Raw genomic sequence first — 20,899 nt, forward strand, 5'->3', positions numbered from 1 at the left:
GAACATGGATGGGGTTGGAGGGTGGCATATATCTCTTTGAGTTAGTATTTTTATTTTCTTCAGAAAAATACCCATAAGTGGGATTTCTGGATCATATAGTAGTTTTATTTTTAATTTTGTGAGGAACCTCCATATTATTTTCCATAGTGGCCACACCAACTTACATTCCCACCAACAGTAGACAAATTTTCCCTCTTCTCTGAATCCTCACCAACACTTGTTATTTTGCCCTCATTTTAAATGAAATTGCATGTGATAAATATTTTTTAAGTGTGGTAACTATTGGCTTGATGTTGTTTTATTTTTTTATTAAAATTTTTTTTAATGTTTTTTTTTTTTTTGAGAGAGAAGGAGAGAGAGAGACAGTGCAAGCAGGGGAGAGGCAGAGAGAGAGGGGGGCAGAGGATATGGAGCAGGCTCTGTGCTGACAGCAGAAAGCCTGATGCAGGGCTTGAACTCACAAACCATGAGATCATGACCTGAGCTGAAGTCAGATGCCTAACCAACTGAGCCACCCAAGTGCCCCAGGTATTGTTTGAAAATAATGTATGGAATATTCTTTTCCTAGTGTATTAGTTTAAAATCAGAAGTGGAAAGAATATTTTACCAAATGATTTTTTTAAATTAATGTTTATTTTTGAAAGACAGAGAGAGCGTAAGCAGGGGAGGGGCAGAGAGGGAGACACAGAATCTGAAGGAGGCCCCAGGCTCTGAGCTGTCAGCGCACAGCCTGACGCGAGGCTCGAACCCACAAACTGTGAGATCATGACTTGAGCCGAAGTTGGACGCTTAACCAACTGAACCACCCAGGTTTCCCACCAAGTGTTTTTTAAATATCTACAGAGATGATCCTACATTTTTCTTTGGTAAATTTATATCAATACGTTTTCTTGCCTTCAACCATCTTTGCTTTCTTGGAATAACTGTCAATTATGGTGTAGTATTCTTTGACTATAGTCTGGATTTTATTTGCCAGTATTTCATTTAGAATTGTTGCCTCTATATTTCTGTGAGAGAGGCCTCTGTGGATTGCTTTTTTAAAATCTATCTATCTATCTATCTATCTATCTATCTATCTATCTATCTATCAGGATAATCCTGGCTTTGTAAGAGTGACTTGGAAATTTGCCATCTTTTTCTATGTGCTAGAACAGTTTACTGTGGGAATCATGTTCCTTGAAGATTAAAAAAACAAAACACTTAACTGTAAAAATAATCTAGTCTTATGCCCCTGTGGGAGAAATATATGGACAACTACTTTATTTTCTTCCATGGTTCATTGGTCTATTTAGATTTTTGTTTAATTTTCATAATTTAGAATTTCCTAGTAAATCAATCACAATTCAAAAATTTATTGGTATGATTATATAATAATCTCATGAATTTAAAAACTTTTCTCATTTTTATGTATAACCTTTCTCATAACAAATGTTGGGCATTGTTTTTTTATCTGCATTTTCTTCTTTCCTGTTTTTCTTTTTTTTTGATGTTTATTAATTTTTTAGAGAGAGAGAGCACGTGAGCAGGGAGGGACAGAGAAGGAGACAGGGGATCTGAAGCAAGCTCCATGCTGTCAGTGCAGAGGTCAGTGTAGGGCTAGATCATGACCTGAGTAGAAATCAAGAGTCAGATGCTTAACTGACTGAGCCACCCAGGTGCCCCAAAATAAATCTTAAAACAAAAATTTCTTTTCTGTTTTTGCTGCTCAGTTTGTGTGCCTTTTATTACCCTGTTTTCCAGATCCTGATATGTTCTTCTGCATCCTCTAGTGTTGATTCCCTCTAGTGTGTTTTTTACTTGTTATTGTAATCTTCAACTATGATTGATTTTTAGTATTTTTTATCTCTTTTTTGAAGGTCTCACTGAGGTCATCAGTTCTTTCCCCCAACCAGTATCTTTGTGATTATTAAATTCTTTATCATGCATTTTGCTTATCCTGTTTCATTTAGTTCTTTTTCTGAAGTTTTTTTTTCTTTTTCTTTTGAAACATACTCTTGTCTCCCCATTTTGCTTGGCTTTCTGTTGTTGTTGTTGTTGTTGTTGTTGTTGTTGTTGTTGTTTTTTCCTATGGATTAAGTGAAATGGCTACTTCTCCTAAAGTTAAGTAGTGGTCTTGCGTATCATGTCCCCTACTCGGGCTATGTGGACTTAGTGACTTTTGCTGGCTAGCTGGATAGGTTACTCTTTTGAACTGTGGCATGTCCCCATTTCTCTTGCTATTCTATGCTGTGCAGTAGCTGTTCAGTCAGCTCTCAGTTTTTCTTCGGGAGCAATTGTTTTGTTAATAGTTGTAGTTTGGGGTGTTCCATGGAGGAGGTTGAGTTCAGAGTCTTCCTACATCACCTTCTTGAACTGGAACCTCCCCGTTTAATTTTTTGAAGTGCCAAACTATTTTCTACAGGAGCTGCACCATTTTACATTCACACCTGCAATTTATAAATTGTAATCTTTACAATTTATACATCTAGGCCAGTGTTTATTTGTCCTTTAAAAAAATATTGTTATCCTAGTGGTTGTGAAGTAGGTATCTTTTTTGTGGCTTACTAGTTCCCTAATGACTTATGACTTGACCAGACTTGCATGTATCGTTGGTCATTTGTGTACCTTCTTTGGAGAAACATTTATTCTGAGACAGCTATTCTTTTTTCAAGGGAGAACATCAAGAAGCTAGATCATTAACAATGACCTTGAACCTAGCTTTCCTACCTTTGCTATTCATTAGTCTTCCCTGCAAGTGGCAGACCAGATGATGTGCAGAGATCTCCAATTAGGCTCAGGCTAATCTTTTAACATTTACATATTAGTAGTAAGGACATAAAACTTTTAGGGTTGCAGTGGAATATGTCTGAGACACTACCTTTACACACCAGTGAGTTTGATTCAACTCAACATTTATTGAATGCCTGTGACGTAATGGCATTCTGCTGGACACTAAGAAAGATAACCAATCAATACCACCTAAGAAAATAATTTTCCTCCTTCATTCCTGCTGGCTTACCATCTAGTTTTTAGATGTACATAAGGCAAAAATTGCCACTAGGCAAAGAATGAAAACAGTTGTGTTAAAAAAAAAAAATCACACAACTTAAATTGTTTCATTAGTTTCACAAGCTTTTGTATTTTTATAACTTTATATAGGGTTAGCCATTCCATTAGTCAGTGTAACTTCCTGGACTCAATTCTTTAGGAACAGGTTTTCATCAGAGTACCTTCAGTGTTTAAGGATGGTATGGTACCTCATCAGTCTGTTCTTGCCCAGAACAGGAAAATTGCCTTTCAATATGATGTTGGAAAAAAACCCCAAAATGTTGGAAACACAATGCTTAAACCCCGTCTACTTTGAACAAATTAAGAGATGATGTGTTGCATTATAAGAAAGCAAATTTGTGAAATCCCTTTGAATTACAGCTTTGATGCTGCTACATTTTTTTAAAGTTTTTATTTATTTTGAGAGCGAGCAGGGGAGGGGCAGAGAAAGGGAGAGAGAGAATCCCAAATCTCAAGCATACTCTACACTGCCAGCAATGAAGCCTGATGTGGGGTCGATCCCACAAACCAGGACATCATGACCTGAGCCGAAATGGAGAGTTGGATGCTCAACTGACTAAGTCACCTAGGCATCTGGATGCTGCTACATTCTTATACTTAGTTTTGTGACATGCCATACTACCTGAACCAGATTACTGGCTACTTGAGAAAGGTACTCTAATCCCTTTAGTTATATACTTTCTTCCTAAACCAGCCTGGCCACTTACCTTTATTCAGTAGGTTTGGATCAAAAACATTTGTGTTATTTCTCAGAATATTTGCACTATTTTTGAAGAGTCGATAAATTTAGCAATATGGCTCACACTAAGATGACCACTCCATATGTAGCAAGATGTCTCTAAATGTAGTTCTACTAACATGAGGTGAATTTACTGCTTACAGTAAACTGCATTTCTCAGTATCAACAAGATTTCAAAAGTAAGGAGACTGTCATTTGTCAATAATTGCATGAAAGATAAGCAACCTAAAAAGCATAAAATCATCTTAGTACAAAAATGAAGTATTGACTGAATAAAACAGGATTTTGTGGTAATATTTCATGTGCAGGAAAAAAATTGAGATTTGCCCATTTGAAAGGTAAACTAATTATCAAGTCTCAGAAAACTGTTAAGATTTCAATGCTATGTAGAGGTATCTCTTTGATTTAACCAAATAAAAATTTCCTGCTATTCAATCATATGGCAAATGTCCTGAAGCAAGTGGTTTCATGAATTCTCAGAAAAAAGAGCAAATTAGAGTTAAAAAGATCAAACACCAAGTGTTCATCAAACCTTTCAGTCAAGAGCCTTTATTAACATGCAAGTATCATTTGCCGCAAGATATACAGTTTTTCCTAATCTTTCAGTTCTACTTCAATATCTTAAACTTAAGGTTACTTCTGGATCTAACACATAAAGTAACCTACTAAAATTGGTCAAAGTTAAACTTTATTCTAGTTGTCACTTTGACCTTTAGAATCATCATTTAGGTTTTTGACATTATTTGTCAGCAAGTAGATAGAATATAATTCTTGTACTTGATAGTCTTCTATACTAAAATATGTACCAGTATGTCTTGAGAAGTTACTAAAATATATGCAATTAACACATTTAATTGCTTTCAGTAAGCTGGAAAGTACAATGTTAGGTCTTCTATGAGGAAAAATTACTTACAGATCTTGGTTATGTTTTTTGGAGGTTCCAGAAAAACTGGTCCATATTAAATCAGTCTTAAAGAACTAAGCTGCAGGCTTAAATATATATCTCCTATAATGATAGTTTTGTCTTACCACTAAGATAGAGATAATAATAAACCCACTCCAGTACTTCTTTTCTCATGCCTAAGCAGAGGTGCTCTGTCATAGTTTTTCTGTTTAGTATAAAAGCTGAATGACCTCTTTGTAAATCTGATTTCAGTAGAAGACCCACACATTATGGGCATCATACTCATTGGGACATATTTTAATTAATAGAAGATAATTCATATACTTATCAAAGTACATGATAAGATTTGCACTGTATCTCTCCATGTTTTTAATCTTTTATAACATTTCAGTTTGTTGGAGGAAGACTAGAATAGTTCTGAAAAGTCTAGCTTTTAAGAGCCGATTAAAGTCCATAATGAGTCTTTTAAAACATATTTAAATAATCAGAAGTGCAGTCACAACAAGGGACTATGTAAGAATATTGCAAAGGAAGCTTTATAGTCAATGCAGGTACAGTACTTTGGATTGGCCAAAATGCACAATGCACATGTAATCAATCATGTAGTTTACTTGTTGACCATGTGGCTACCGGTTCAAAAAGTGATTGCTTCAAAAGCTGTGCCTAGTAATCTTCCAAAACTGCTTTTAAATAAAGTTCTTAAATTGCAGCAATAAACAAAAAGACAAGATACACTTAAACAATACTGCAGTTTATCAAAAGACACATAAGAAAATTCAACTCTTATGTCTTTGACAGTTATAAAAATCAATGTTTTGGCTAAGTTATAAACATGTTTATAATGCAATTATTTGCATAACTCTAGTAATGCTAACAACGGCTACAAGATCAGGTTTTTGTTTTTTTAAAAAAAAAAAACACTAAAAACACAAAAATACGTAGCCCCATTATTTACCTGTAGAATATGTTCATTTATGCTTAAATTTCAGTTTTACTATATCACCACTGCTCTAATTTTAAAAATCACATCCAAAGGATAAGGCAAAACCACCTACGAATTGGCATATTTGTTTATTTCTCAATTTGTGAAAATGTCCTCAATTTGTTGATGTAGCAAACAAATTTCAATTCTGATTGCTATGCAAAAGAACAGAAGATAATCTGCTTTGCAATGAACTTTAAAGTTCAACTGCACACAGGCAACATGCTATATATGAAAAAATTACTAACTGAACTACAGGTATTAAATACTGAAAAAAGTTAACAGTTTATTATAATTTATTTTATTTAACAATCTAGGAAGTTCGCAGCCATCAGCAGTTCCAGTGCAATTTCAGGTGCAATTGGGAATTCAGGAATCTCCGTGGAGCTGTTAGTGTAGCGAACCTTGTAGGTAAAATACATGCATACTTTTGATAGCACATGTGAAGGGATCTCTCTAAAATTGACTTCATTAGTTTCGTTCTCAGCAAACTGACCTGTAAAAGAAAAGAAATATGTTTGTTATAGGCTGAACTGTGTTCCTCCACAATTCCCATGTTGGGAAGTTCTAACCCTCAGTACTTCTGTGACTATATTTGGAGATAGGATCCTTTTTTCCTCTTTTTTTATTTTTTCTGTGCAGGAAGTATTTTTAAAGAGATAATTAAGGCCAAACAGGATTATCAGGGTGGGCCCTAATCTAATGACTAGTATTGTTATAAGAACAGGAAGTTATAGATCAAAGGTGCACACAGAGGGAAGACAATGTGAAGACACAAAGACAGCCATCTACAAGGCAAGGAGAGAGGCCTCAGAAGAAACTAACTCTACCAATACCTTGATCTCAAATTGCTAACCTTCAGAATTATGAGAAAATAAATTTCTATTGTTTAAATAACACAGTCAATGGTACTTTGTTACAGCAGCCCTAGCAAACTAATACAACGTGAGAAGAATAAACCCAACTAGCATCACATGAAATAACTTATTCTGATTTCTGAGTATAAATATAAAAAAGAAATCTTTATTAAGATAGTATTTGAGATTAATCAAGACTAGTTTTAAAATTCTAATTTTCTTCCAAGGACTTTGGAAATTTTAGCTTCTCCTAAGAATCATGGTGGCATGATTAAGTAAAGGCGAATAGTATATAAAAAAAGACAATCTTGGGGCGCCTGGATGGCTCAGGCGGTTAAGCGTCCGACTTTGGCTCAGGTCATGATCTCGCGGTTTGTAAATTCGAGCCCTGTGTCGGGCTCTGTGCTGACAGCTCAGAGCCTGGAGCCTGCTTCAGATTGTGTCTCCCTCTCTCTCTGCCCCTCCCCCGCTCATGCTCTGTCTCTCTCTCTGTCAAAAATAAATAAACATTAAAAAAAAAAATTAAAAAAAAAGACAATCTTTTCGAAGATTCAGTTTAGGGAATCAAGTCTTTATGTATCATCAGGAGCCCTATGCTATAGTGAATTGCCATATAAAAATAAATAATAAATGTTTGTTTCCCCCTTTAGTTTTTAAAAGTATGATTATGTTCATGAGATCTCCTCATAAGTTACTTTTCTTTGTTTTAGTAACACTTTATGAACTGTTTTTTAATGATCTCTCAAAATTTCTTTAGCTATATAAAGGTTATAGCATTTAGCATTTACTATAGGGATAAAATAGTTTCTTAGCAGTCTAGCACGAGTACTGAATATAAAAAGTAGAAAAATGTACTTTCTGAGAATGTAGTAGTATTTTAAAAGTTTTCTAATAATTGTTGCTTGGGGGTGGGGTGGGAAGAAAAGAGAGCAGGATTGAATGAATAATTCACAGCAATGAGGTAAATTTTGGTTTGTCAATGACTAAAATTCTCTTTCTTGAATATACGTACGAAATACTACCAATAGACACTTATTAAGCCTTTGATACTAGACAAACATTAGGCTTTTTTTTTGAGGTGAAATTCGTATAACATAAAATTAACCACTTTAGAGCATACGATTCAGTGTACATACACAATGTTGTGCAACCACCACTGCTATCTAGTTCCAAAACATTTTCAGTATCCCAAAATAAAATCCTAAACCCTTTAAGCAGTTATTCCCCATTTTCCCAACCCTCAGCCTCTGGCAAAAACCAATCTTTCTGTCTCTATGGATTTATCTATTTTGGATATAAATGGAATCCTACAACATGCGACCTTTTGTATCTGACTCCTTTCACTTAGCATATTCTGAAGGTGCAAGTATCAGTACCTCATTCTTTTTTATGCAAACATTAGTTCAGGGCTGCAGATATATTAAAGGAGACCACACTTACAAAAAACAAACATCCTTTAATTTTTAGTTAAAATTTGTTGGCACCCATGATTTTATTTTTCTAAAGTAAATCCTAGCTCTATCCAGTAGAAAAGTCTAAACTTAATTCATCCCACGAGCAAGGAGTACTGCTAACAACCAGACTGGGGTCCTTAAGGCCCATTTTCTATTAGGAGAAAATGGCTCTTTGGAAAAATGGCTCTTTTCCAGACTGGAGAATTATGTACCAAATGAGCCTAGGAAATCTTGTCATTATAGAAAGTAGTACAGCTATCCCAGATTACCAGAGCCAGGTCAAAAGGACACAGAAGCCAACCTGATGTGGCTCCTTCTGAATAAAAATGGAGCAAATGGGGGCAATTTGAGCATCAGTGAGAAGGACTACACTAGATTAAAAAAACCTTAAATAATAAAAAGTCACAAGAAAATGAAACACAAAAAAACAAAAAACCCCAAACACTCTTTGCTACTGGAGGATGCTAAAGAATAATTTCATTACTCAAAAATTATATGTAAATAGAAAAAAAATCAAGCACTTATTTTTGCTATACAGAGTATATTTCAGGGTAACCAAATATTTCTTCATAGGAGAATTCTAATAAATGCACAAGAAATGATAAAAATTAGAAAGTCACTGTTTTGTAATTCCAAATGAAGTAAATCTCAGCAGTAATCACAATGAATGCTAAAAGCATCATATGAAAATCTAACTGCAGAACTGTTCAGAGATGAATCAGCTTACTAGCCCTGTAACCTACTAAGCTATCCTGACATTGCTAAAATATTGATACAACAGAAATACAGTAGTACTGCCTATAAAGTATTCTTGCCTAGAAAAATGAGCTGGATTCTAATCAAGCCTCTAGAGTTCTAATTTATAAGCTTACCTAAATGAAACATTAAGTCTAATCCAGATGTGAACATTTTACAAATAACTTGGTTCTCCAAAAAGTTCATGGTCTGCAAAAAAAGGGAGAGTGCAGGGGGGACTATCATAGATTTTGCAAGTGAAATGACACTGGCAGGATATATTTGCTTGAAATACTCTTTAAAAAAGTGAGGATGATAGGGCTGCCTGGGTGGCTCAGTGAGTTTAGCGTCCGGCCTTTGATTTCAGCTCAGGTCATGATTTCAGAGTTCAGGAGTTTGAGCCCTACGTCGGGCTCTGCACGGGCAGGGTAGAGCCGGCTTGGGATTCTGTCTCTCTGCCCTTCTCTAGCTCGCGCTCTCAAAATAAATAAACGTTTAAAAAAAAAAAAAGTGAGGAAAATAGATGAAATGAAATTGGCAAAATATTGACAAAACTGAAGCTGGAGATGAGTACATGCAAGTGTATTATACTAATCTCTCTGTATATGTTCTAAAATTTCCACAGTAGGGGTGCCTGGGTGGCTCAGTTGGTTAAACATCTGACTCTTGGTTTTGGCTCAGGTCACAATCTCACGGCTTGTGAGCTCAAGCCCCACATCGGCTCTGCACTGACAGTGCAATGCCTGCTTGGGATTCTCTATACCTCTCTGTTTGTGTCCTCTGGCTCTCTCTCACTTAAAAGAAAAAAAAAAAAGTTAAATAAATAAATAAAAATTTCACAGTAAAAAATATGGAAACGGAATTACAAGTGACCTTAAATAGAAACAATCAAGAAAACTAAGGGGCGCCTGGGTGGCTTGGTCAGTTAAGCGCCCGACTTTGGCTCAGGTCATGATCTCACGGTCCGTGAGTTTGAGCCCTGCATCGGGCTCTGTGCTGACAGCGTGGAGCCTGTTTCAGATTCTGTGTCTCCCTCTCTCTCTGCCCCTCCCCTGTTCATGCTCTGTCTCTCTCTGTTTCAAAAATAAATAAATGTTAAAAAAAAATTAAAAAAAAAAAAAAGAAAACTAAAAGGCAACCTATGGAATGGGAGAAGATATTTGCAAACGACATATCTGATAGTATCCACAATATATAAAGAACTTATAAAACTCAACACTCAAAAACTGAATAATGTAATTAAAAATGGGCAGAAGACATGAATAACATTTTCCCAAAGAAGACATAGAGATGGCCAACAGACACATGAAAAGATGCTCAACATCACTCATCATCAGGGAAATGCAAATCAAAACTACAATGAGATATCACCTCACACCTGTCAGAATAGCCCAAGTCAACAACACCAGAAACAGGTAGCTGGCAAGGATGTGGACAAAGGGGAACCCTCGTGCACTGTTGGTACAAATGCAAACTGGTGAAGCCACTCTGGAAAACGGTATGGAGTTCCCCAAAAACATAAAAATAGAACTATCCTATGATCCAGCAATTGCACTGCTAAGTTTTTACCCAAAGAATACAAAAATACTAACTCAAAGGGATACATGCACCCCAATATTTACAGTTGCATAATCTACAACAGCCGAATTATGGAAACAGCTCAAGTGTCCATCAACTGATGAATGGATAAAGGAGATGTGGTGTGTGTACGTACACACACACACACACACACACACACACACACTGGAATATTACCAATGAATGAAAGAAATGAATGAAAGAAGAAAGAAATGAATGAAATCTTGCCATTTGCAACAACTTGGATGGAGCTAGAGTAATACGTTATATGAATTAAGTCTGAGAAAGACAAATACCTATGATTTCACTCATGTGGAATTTAGGAAACAAAACAAATGAGCAAAGGGGAAAAAAAAGAGAAAGAGGCAAACCAAGAAACAGACTCTTAACTATAGAGAACAAAATGATGGTTACAAGAAGGGAGGTGAGTGGGGGGATTGGTTAAATAGGTGATAGGGATTAAGAAGTGCACTTGTGATGAGCACTGGGTATTGTAGGAAAGTGCTGAATCACTATATTGTTCATCTGAAACTAATATTACACTGTGTATTAACTAGAATTTAAAGCAAATCTAAGAAGACCCAAAACAAGTGACCTCAAATAGCCAAAATAATCTTGAAAAAATAAAACACTTCCTCATTTCACAACTTACTACAAAGCTATAGTAATCAAAATACTGTGGTGTTAGCATAAGGACAGATCAATGCAATGCCACCCCCTCCCCCCGCCCCTGCCCTGGTTTAGCGGGTAGAGCATGCGACTCTTGATCTCAGGGTTGTGAGTTCAAGCCCCACATTGGGTGTACAGATGACTTTAAAAAAAAAAAAAAAAAAAAGATCAATGGGGGAGAGTTGAAAGCCCATACATAAACCCATGTGGCTATGGTCAACTGATTTTCAACAACGGTGCCAAGACCATTAAATGAGGGAAAGAACAGTCTCTTCAACAAATGGTACTAGGATGCCCATATAAGAAAGAATGAAATTGAATCATTACCTCACATCATATACAAAAATTAAGTGAAAATCAAAGACCTAACCGTAAGAGGTAAAATCAGAACTGTTATGGGGCACCTGGGTGGCTCAGTCGGTTAAATGTCCAACTTTGGTTCCAGTCATGATCTTGTGGTTCACAAGCTCGAGCCCCATGTTGGGCTCTGTGCCGACAGCTTGGAACCTGGAGCCTGCTTCAGATTCTGTGTCTCCCTTTCTCTCTGCCCCACTCCTCTCCCTGCTTGTGCTCTGTCTCTCTCTCTCTCTCTCTCTCAAAAAAAAAAATAAACATTAAAAAAAAAAATCACAACTGTTGTCAGAAAATATTTGCATATCATATCTGATACGGGTCTACTGTCCAGAATTTATAAAAAAAAAAAAATGCTTACAACTCACTAACAAAAAGACACACAACTGAATTGAAAAATGTGCAACAAATTTGAATAGACATTTCTCCAAAGATGATATACAACTGTATAGCAAACACAAGAAGTGATGTTCAGCACCATTAGTCCCTACAGAAGAGTTAATCCAAACTATAATGAGAAACCACTTGATACCCATTAGAATGGCTAGAATCAAAAAAAAAGGGAAAATAAGTGTCAGTGAAAATGTGGAGAAACTTGAATATTCATACAATGATGGTAGGAATATAAAATGGTGCAGCCACTGTATAAAGTTTGGTGTCTCCTCCAAAAGCTGAACACAGAATTATTGTGTGCTCCAGAAATTCAAATCCTCAAGAAAAATTTTAAGGTAAAAAAGAAAAAAAAAAAAACCCAAAAACCTCTCAAGGGAAAAAAAAAAGAAAATGGTAAGAATAGATGTTTGGGAAGTGGTAAATTTCTAAACATAAACTTTATACGTAGTTAGGAGCACACATCACCATCAGAGTCCTACTGTGGTGAAGAAATTAAACATGGAAACTAATGGAGGGAAATGATCCTTCCTATTAGGGTAAATAACTGAAAACAGGAAATGGCAGGAACCAATTTTTCCAATGCAACACAATCATGAAATAATGTTAGAAAAGTTACTGTCTCTTTCCTTTAATGTTATGAATCGCTTAATTCAAGTTAAGAACATACTGAAAGTAAAGATTTATTAACAGAAAATAAAGAAATGTACCTACCTGGGCCACTCAACATGGCTTTTATTGTTCCGGATGTTAGTGCATGTTCTCTTTTTACAATAAATTCATGACCATCCGAAGATATCAATTTGACATACATGGCATCGGGGCCTTCACAGCCGCCATAGGTTTTCTCTTCTCCATCTAAAGTAAGTAGTAAAATGATTTTTGAAATCACAAAATTAAAACAAACAGGTTCACCAAGGTTAATTTTTGAATAGCTCAGACCCAAAACATTTCTGGATGGTAAGATCTACCAAGATTTTAGGTTTTTTTAATTCCTTGTTTTATCATTCTCTAAACGTTTTCCAATGTCAGAATAAACTACATTTAAGAATATTATTTTAGATGAAAATTTACTAGTATTTTTCAAAGAAGTATTAACAATTTTTTTGTGAACACAGTAGCACATTCAAATTGAGGCTCAAATAAAATAAGCAAATAGTAAAACTTTAAATCACCTGAAATACTTATCTTAAAAATATGACACATTGTGTGTTTATGAATGAATGTTTATATGTCATGTGAATTCAACTTCCCTGATAAGCTCCTAATTCTAAAAGTTAGGGCTTCCTTTTACTCAGCATCTTGCTCTTGGTCCATATTAATAATCCAAACATTTTACTGCTGAGTTTAAATTATTGCATGATTGAAGTAATGGATATAGACAAATACCAGTCTTTGAAAATTCCAAGTGGAGGTGAGGACACAGAGCACGAAGATGTTACTCCACTGCCAGCTATCCTCATTGCCGCCACAGCTTCTGCCACAGTAGCTAGCTCAATATAACTTTTCTGGGAGTATGCATTTTTGTATATCCCCATTAAGATCTTTCTAACATCTAGAATTCTCACAGTATTGTACTGACAGAATTATTTTTATGGTTACCAATATCTGAAAGAAAGTATCTTAAGGCTTATTCTAAAAACTTACGAAGCCCAAGAAAAAGAGTACAGAGGATAAAACTGGAGTATTCAAGCTATAAACATCCATTTATTTATTCATTAGTAGTTAATTTAAAAATCCTTCCAATTAGGATTAATAAATAAAAAAATCATTAATGTTCGTCTGCTGTCCAAAATGTTTAATCTGAATCTAATCAGGAGTAAACAACCCAGACAAATCTAAATTTTAAATGGTCATCAAAGACTTTACTCCTCACACCCCCAAAAGGAGGGAACTGTTTAGATGAGATTAAAGAGACAAATTAATGCAATACGTGATCCCTGACTGGATATAAAACACAGGCATACCTCAGAGATAACTGTGGGTTCAGTTCTACACCACCACAAAAAAGCAACGCAAAAGTGAGTCAAATCAATTTTCTGGTTTCCCGGTGAATATAAAAGTTTGTTTACAGTATACCATCGTATGCAATAGCATTATATGTAAAAAAAAAATGTATATATCTTAATTAAAAATACTTTATTGCTAAAAAAAATGCTAACCATTGTCTGAGCTTTCAGTGAGTAGTAATCTTTTTGCTGGTGGAGATTCATGCCTTGATGTTGATGGTCACTGACTGAGCAGGGTGGTGGTTGCTGAAGGCTGGGGTGGCTGTGGCAATTATATAAAATCAGACAATGAAATTTGCAGCATTGATCAACTCTTCCTTTCAGGAACGATTTCTCTGTAGTACGTGATGCTATTTGACAGCATCTGACCCCAGGAGAACTTCTCTCAAAATTGGAATCAATCTTCTCAAACCCTGCCACTGCTTTATCAACTGAGTTTATGTAATACTCTAAATCCTTTCTTGTCATTTCAACAACTGTCACAGTATCTTTACCAGGAGTAGATTCCATCTCAAGAAACTACTTTCTTTGCTCATCCATAAGATGCAACTCCTCATCTGTTAAAGTTTCATCTTGAAATTGTAGCAATTCAGTCACATCCTCAGGCTCCACTTCTAATTCAAGTTCTTGTTATTTCTACCACATCTGCAGTTACTTCCGCCACTGAAGTCTTGTACCCCTGAAAGTCATCCATTAGGGTTGGAATCCACTTTTTCTACACTCCTGTTAGTGTTTATATTTTGACCTCTTTCCATGAATCACACGTGCTCTGAATGGCATCTAGAATGGTGAACCTTTTCCAGAAGGTTTTCAGTTAACTTTGCCCAGATGCATCACGAGAATCACTATCTATGGCAGCTATGTAATTCTTAAGTAACAAGACTTGAAAGTCAAACTTACTCCTTGATCCATGGGGTGCAGAATGGATGCTATGTTTGCTGGCATGAAAACAACATTAATCTTGTTGCACGTCTCCATAAGAACTCTTGGGTGATCAAGTACGTTGTCAGTAAGTAGTAGTATTTTGAAAGGAATCTTTTTTCCCTGAACAGGAGGTCTGAAGAGTAGGCTTAAAATATTCAGTAAGCCATGTTGTAAACAGATGTGCTGTCATCCAGGCTTTGTTGTTCCATTTGTAGAGCACAGGCAGAGTAGATTCAGCATGATTCTCAAGGGCTCTAGGATTTTCAGAATGATCAATGAACACTGACTTCAACTTAAAAGTCACCAGCAGCATTAGCCCCTGACAAGAGAGTCAGCTTGTCCTTTGAAGCCAGGCATTGACCTCTCTCTACAACACTCCTAGATGGCATCTTCTTCCAATACAAAGTGTTACATCTCCACTGAAAATCTGTTGTTTAGTGTAGCCACCCTCATTAATTACCTTCGTTGGATCTTCTGGATAACATGCTGCAGCTTCTACATCACCACTTGCTGCTTCACCTTTACAGTTTTATGTTATAGAGACAGCTTTCCTTAAAACTCATGAGCCAGCTTCTGCTAGCTTCACTTTTCTTCTATAGCTTCCTCCCCTCTCTCAGCCTTCACAGAATTGAAGAGTCAGGGCCTTGCTCTGGATTAGGCCTTGCCTTAAGGGACTGTTGTGGGTGGTCTGATCTTCTATCCAGACCACTCAAACTTTCTCCATCAACAATAAGGATGTTTCGCTTTATTATTTGTGTGTTCACCGGAGTAGTACTTTCAATTTCCTTCAAGAACTTTTCTTTTGCATTTGCAACTTGGCTAACTGTTGCAAGAGGCCTAGCTTTCAGCCTGTCTCAGCTTTCGACATGCTTTCCTCACTAAGCTTAATCATCTCTTGCTTTTGACTGAAAGTGAGAGATGTGCAAGTCTTCCTTTCACTTGAACACTCAGAAGTCATTGTAGGGTTAATAACTGGCCTAATTTCAATATTTTGTGTCTCAGGGAATAGGGAGGTCTGAGGAGAGAGAGAGAGATGAGGGAATAGCTAGTCGGTGCAGCAGTCAGAACACACACAACATGTATCGATTAAGTTCCCTGTCTTATGTGAGCATGGTTCATAGTATCTCAAAACAATTACAACAGTAGCATCAAAGATCACTGATCACAGATCACCATAACAAATACAATAATAATAATGAAAAAGTGAAATATTGTGAGATTACCAAAATGTGACAGAGACATGAAATGGGCAACTGCTGTTGGAAAAATGGCACCAATAGACTTGCTCCACACAGGGCTGCTATAAACTCAGTTTGTAAAAAAAACAAAAACAAAACCAAAAAACAAAACCAAAAAACTGCAGTATCTGTGAAGTGCAATAAAATGAAGCACAATAAAATGAGCTATGTCTATAATGTACCTGCTGTAAAGAACACTACTGAAATAACTGAGAAAATTCTGAATATGCAATGAATTAGGAGATGCCTACTCAAGTATTTGGTGTGAAGTGATACTGCACAAACTAAATAAATGGTACAGAAAAAAGCAAGCATGTGTATGTGGATATATAAATACATACATACACATACACACACACACACAGAGAAAGCAAAGTGGCCAAACATTAACAATCACTGAAGGCTATGTAGTGTATGACTCTCACAATTTTTCATAATAAAAAGCAGGGACATTCATAAAGATGCAAGTAACTTTTAAATTATAGACTACTCAAGCATACAGATATTTAGCAGGTGTTATCAATCCCTTAGAACAAAAATAAAAACAATTATTAATTATTTAAATTTGCAATTCTTGTGTTTTTTTGCAAGCTAAAGCATTTTATATGCTTGTTGGGAAAGTTTCTAATTTCTTAAGGTGCTATTTCTTACTAGCGATCACAAATATATTTGGCACAAAAACATTACTTATCTGCCTTTCAAAAATATGTACAGGCATACCTTGTTTTTAGCAGGTATTATGTTGTGTTTTGTTTTTTATACATAATGTTATTGCACACTTAACAGACCACAGTATAGTATAAACATAACTTTTACAAGCACTGGGAAACCAAAGATCTCATTTGACTAGCTTCATTGCTGTGGTCTGGAACCAAACCCACAATATCTCTGAGGTTTGCCTGCAGTAAGCAGATGCTGTAGATTTAAACAACTAATTTCAGTCTATTCTGATTGCATTCACCAATGTCAAAGGCCTATCTTTGAGAAGACCAGCTTCTACTGTTTGCAATAAAAAATGACTTTTATGTAACTTACCCATTATGTTCTTATGAAATTCTACTTTACTTCCACAGGAACTTTAGTAGTTTCCTGAAAATATAACAATGCTATTTTAAGATTAATGCTGGAATAACATGTTTTCGCCCATTACTATTTAATATATCCTTGGTATTACAAGTTTAAAAACTCTCTCTCTGCTATGCAGGAGTTTCCCAGCCACCATAAATGGAACAGTATCAAGTTTCTGAACATGGGAGGAAAAGATGATCACCTTCAGAATAGTGGTCTGTATAAATACAGATTTGTTTTTTTCCTTCCCTTTAAGGTAGCTATTCTGACAACAGTTTAAAAATACAGATGTTGTTCCTTAGGAGTTGAATTGAACTTGAAGGAGATCGTTGACCTTAATCATCTTTGTATACTTGTATCTACTACATACTAGCAGACACTAAAGCATGTATTTGCTAAATCAATGATAACATGATAAATCCAAGGACATGAAGTAGCCTCCAGAAAAATGAAAAAGATAAAGCTTGCCCTCCTCTTATGTAATTGTGCACATTTATAATACATTTCACTGTGACATCTTTTCTGCAGTCTATGGAAGTTCTAAAGTTTAACAGTGAAGTTGTAGAAAATCTTTAATATTCTGACAAATCTTAAATTTTACAAAGATGAATGCTAAAGGAAAAGGGTTCATGTTTTGAGTAACTTTTTATTTTTATATCATTTCTTCAAGATTTCATTTATACCAGTATTTTTATGTTATTAATGGGAAAACATCCTGTTCTCTAAGAAATTCCTGACCAGTATTTTATCTAGCCTTAAGGGAAGGGCCAAGAAAATGAACCATAACATTTTATAGCAGGAAAGAAACTTGGAGATAACCTATGTAATTCCTCATTTTAAAAAATAGTAACATCACTGATGTAATAAGGGAGTTGAATGATTTGTTCCAGTAATGACAGAGTAAGAGTAGGAATCAAATCTATTTGTTAGTCTAGAATGCTAAGCATGGATATGTAAGTACCATTTCTAATACGAGATAAGGGCAACAGGGGCAATGTCATATTATTACCAACAAGTTGAGGGACTGATAAGTGGTAAACATTGCACTACATGCTTTACATACATTATTTTAAAACAACACTTCCACAAGGGTATTATTATTCTCATTTTAGAGATAAAGAAACACTAAGAGGCTGCTACTTGCTTAAAGCTTCTACAGCTCAAGTGGCAGCAAGAGGATTTAAACCTAGGTAGGTCTGCTTTAGGGCCTGCACTCCTTTCCATTATTCCATGCTGCTATGGTAAAAAATTCTGGCTCCCATTAAAACTTGTTTTCCACTGCTGCTAGGTAAGAGCTGCTGATAGAAATCCTTAGATACTTATCGAAAGTGTAAGTACTAAAAGCAGTACTCTGCCACTTTATGATAATAATAGCAGATAAAAATTCATTGGTCATTATTACTGTATTCTGTTCATACTGCTTTGTAATCATTCTAAGAAAACAAAAAAGGAAAAAAATGATAGAAAAGCTAGAACAAGAACTTCAAGTGCCAACTTTCTATCTGGAAAATCTCCAGAGCCAAACATCTAGGATGTTTACTTAACTAGCAGTAGCTACGCAACTATGCAGTCACATTTTAGAAGCCCTTTGTGTAGCAACAGCTTCTCTATAGACTTCTTAATATAGTAAATCAATTTCACCATTTATTCAAGGGTTAAAGATGGGTGGGTGGGGGAAGAGAAACTCCCCATCACTAACAACAACAACAAAAATCCACAGTATATTAACACTAATAGTTGAGTAAATCCTAATTCTTAGGTAGAAGTTAAAAATATTTAAAGTGTGATTAAATTGGGATGTAACCTACAAATTACCTACATAAATCTAAGTTTGGGTTTACAAAATTCTCAGGGTAAACATTTGAGTGTCTATTCCATAACTGAGCTGAGTTCTGGAAATACGAATTAGGTAGGTAAACACACGTGGTTGAGCAGTAGGCTGAAAATTTTCTAGTATTCTAGTAGGTTGAAAATTTGTTCAGTATGAACAAAAAGTCCTCAGATATATTGTGCTTTTAGTGTTATATATAAACATTATTCTTTTATAGTTTTTTATTTTTTGGGAACCAATAGAAATTCTAGGTGAGCCTAGCACCCACAAAGCAATCAGTTTTGAATCTAGTATTACTGAACATTGAAAAGATCTTTGAACAGCCAGCCCATCCTTCAAATTTGAAATGTTACTGCAATCATTTACTATTAAAGGAATTTCTAGACTATACTCTATCTCACTAACCTGTTTATACCCAAGATATCTACTGTTTTCATTACAGTCAATGTGATAAACATGTTCTAAGTGGCCAGGCAAGTCCCATTTTATCAATACACATTTCTTTTTAGGTGGACTTTTAGATACTTTATAGTTTTTATTATGAATTCTGTCTGTTTTCCTATTATACTTTCTGAAAGGTTATTGCTGGTGTTTTAAAGAAAAGCTTTTAAATCCATTAAAAGTTGATTTGTATCCCATCACCTATGCAGAACTCTCTTATTAGTACTAATAGTTTTTTAACTGATTGACTTAGGTTATTAAGTAGATGACAGCAGCAGCTACAAATCTATTTTTTGTATGTCTCTTTACATTCACTATTTACTTGGAAAAAGTAATAAGGTTAGACATCTAACTGATACCATTCATAAAAAATATGCTACAGATTAAAGAAACAAATATAATAAAACCCACTGAACTCTGGAAAAATAACAGAAGAAAAAAATAAAAATAGCTCATAGACCTGTACAAAAAAATGTTTGATCCCAACAGTAATCACCAAACACCCAAACTAAAACACTAAAATGTGCTAGGAATCAAGTGGTACACAAGAGGAAGAGGATAATACTAAATATATAGCACAACAGTTTTTGGAAGGCAGCAGCACAATCATCAGGAGGTTAGCAATAATTCTCCTTCTTGGTATCTATTTTAGAGAAACACTAGCTTGTGCACAAAGGCAAGGAGAAGAATATTGACTATAATACGTGCACAAATGAAACATTGAAAAAACCCCTGAAAAGTTCCCAATTAGGGAATGACCTAAATAAAAATAGTATATCTACAATTATTGATAGTTATTATGGGCAGTGAAAGGGAATAAATTAAATCTATATATGTATGAAATACCACCAAGATTAATTTTTTATTTAAAAAAAAAATTTTTTTTTAACGTTTATTTATTTTTGAGACAGAGACAGAGCATGAACAGGGGAGGAGCAGAGAGAGAGAGAGGGAGACACAGAATCTGAAACGGGCTCCAGGCTCTGAGCTGTCAGCACAGAGCCCGACGCGGGGCTCGAACTCACGGACCGTGAGATCATGACCTGAGCCGAAGTTGGATGCTCAACCGACTGAGCCACCCAGGCGCCCCAAGATTAATTTTTTAAAAAGCAGATTAGAATGATAGGTATAGTTTGGTGCCATTTATGTAAAACAAGTGGCTTCCTGCCTATTATGTTTTCTGCAGAATAAATAAAATGCACAAAAATATATGTTCAAAGTATAAATAACTAGGAAACTGTAACTTTTTTAAAAGAAAACTATGGTTTAAATTTGTTTTTAAAGTTTATTTTGAGGAGTGCCTGGGTGGCTCAGTCAGTTAAGCGTCCCACTTTGGCTCAGGTCATGATCTCACGGATTGTGGGTCTGAGCTCCAGGTGGGGGCTCTGTGCTGACAGCTTAGAGCCTGGAGCCTGCTTCCAGTTCTGTGTGTCCCTCTCTCTGTGCCCCTCCCCTGCTGGTGTGTGAGCGGGGAAGGGCAGAGAGGGAGAAAGAGAATCCCAAGCAGGGAGAGCCCTGTCAGTGCAGAGCTGGACCAGGGGGCTTGAAACATGAAGTGTGAGATCATGACCCGAGCCAAAATCAAGAGTCACCAACTGAGCTTAACCAACTGAGCCACCCAGGCGCCCTAAATTTGATTTTTTAAAAAGAAACAAATAAACGTATAGAACCAAACAGCTCA

General features: G+C 35.7%; 1 protein-coding gene and 1 long non-coding RNA gene across 3 annotated transcripts in view; one reads left to right on the top strand and one right to left on the bottom strand.

Annotated features, from left to right (window-relative positions):
* Window positions 1-20,899, top strand: part of LOC102899236 — a 61,509-nt gene that overhangs the window by 36,943 nt on the left and 3,667 nt on the right. The window contains exon 5 of one of the 2 annotated variants that reach the window (XR_891322.3): window positions 17,083-17,466. The exons of the other annotated variant lie outside the window; for it this stretch is intronic. This is a non-coding gene — a long non-coding RNA (uncharacterized LOC102899236). Of the gene's footprint in view, window positions 1-17,082; window positions 17,467-20,899 lie in introns of those variants that run through there. 2 annotated transcript variants of the gene reach the window in all.
* Window positions 5,914-12,566, bottom strand: ELOC (elongin C; the record flags this gene model as incomplete). The annotated part of the gene is given in 2 exon segments (NM_001246227.1): window positions 5,914-6,169; window positions 12,422-12,566. Coding segments are annotated over 2 exon segments (336 nt in total), but the record flags the coding sequence as incomplete, so codon positions are not given.

This window comes from Felis catus, chromosome F2 (assembly GCF_018350175.1).
Source record: "Felis catus isolate Fca126 chromosome F2, F.catus_Fca126_mat1.0, whole genome shotgun sequence".
In the NCBI taxonomy this organism is placed as follows: Eukaryota; Metazoa; Chordata; class Mammalia; order Carnivora; family Felidae; genus Felis; species Felis catus.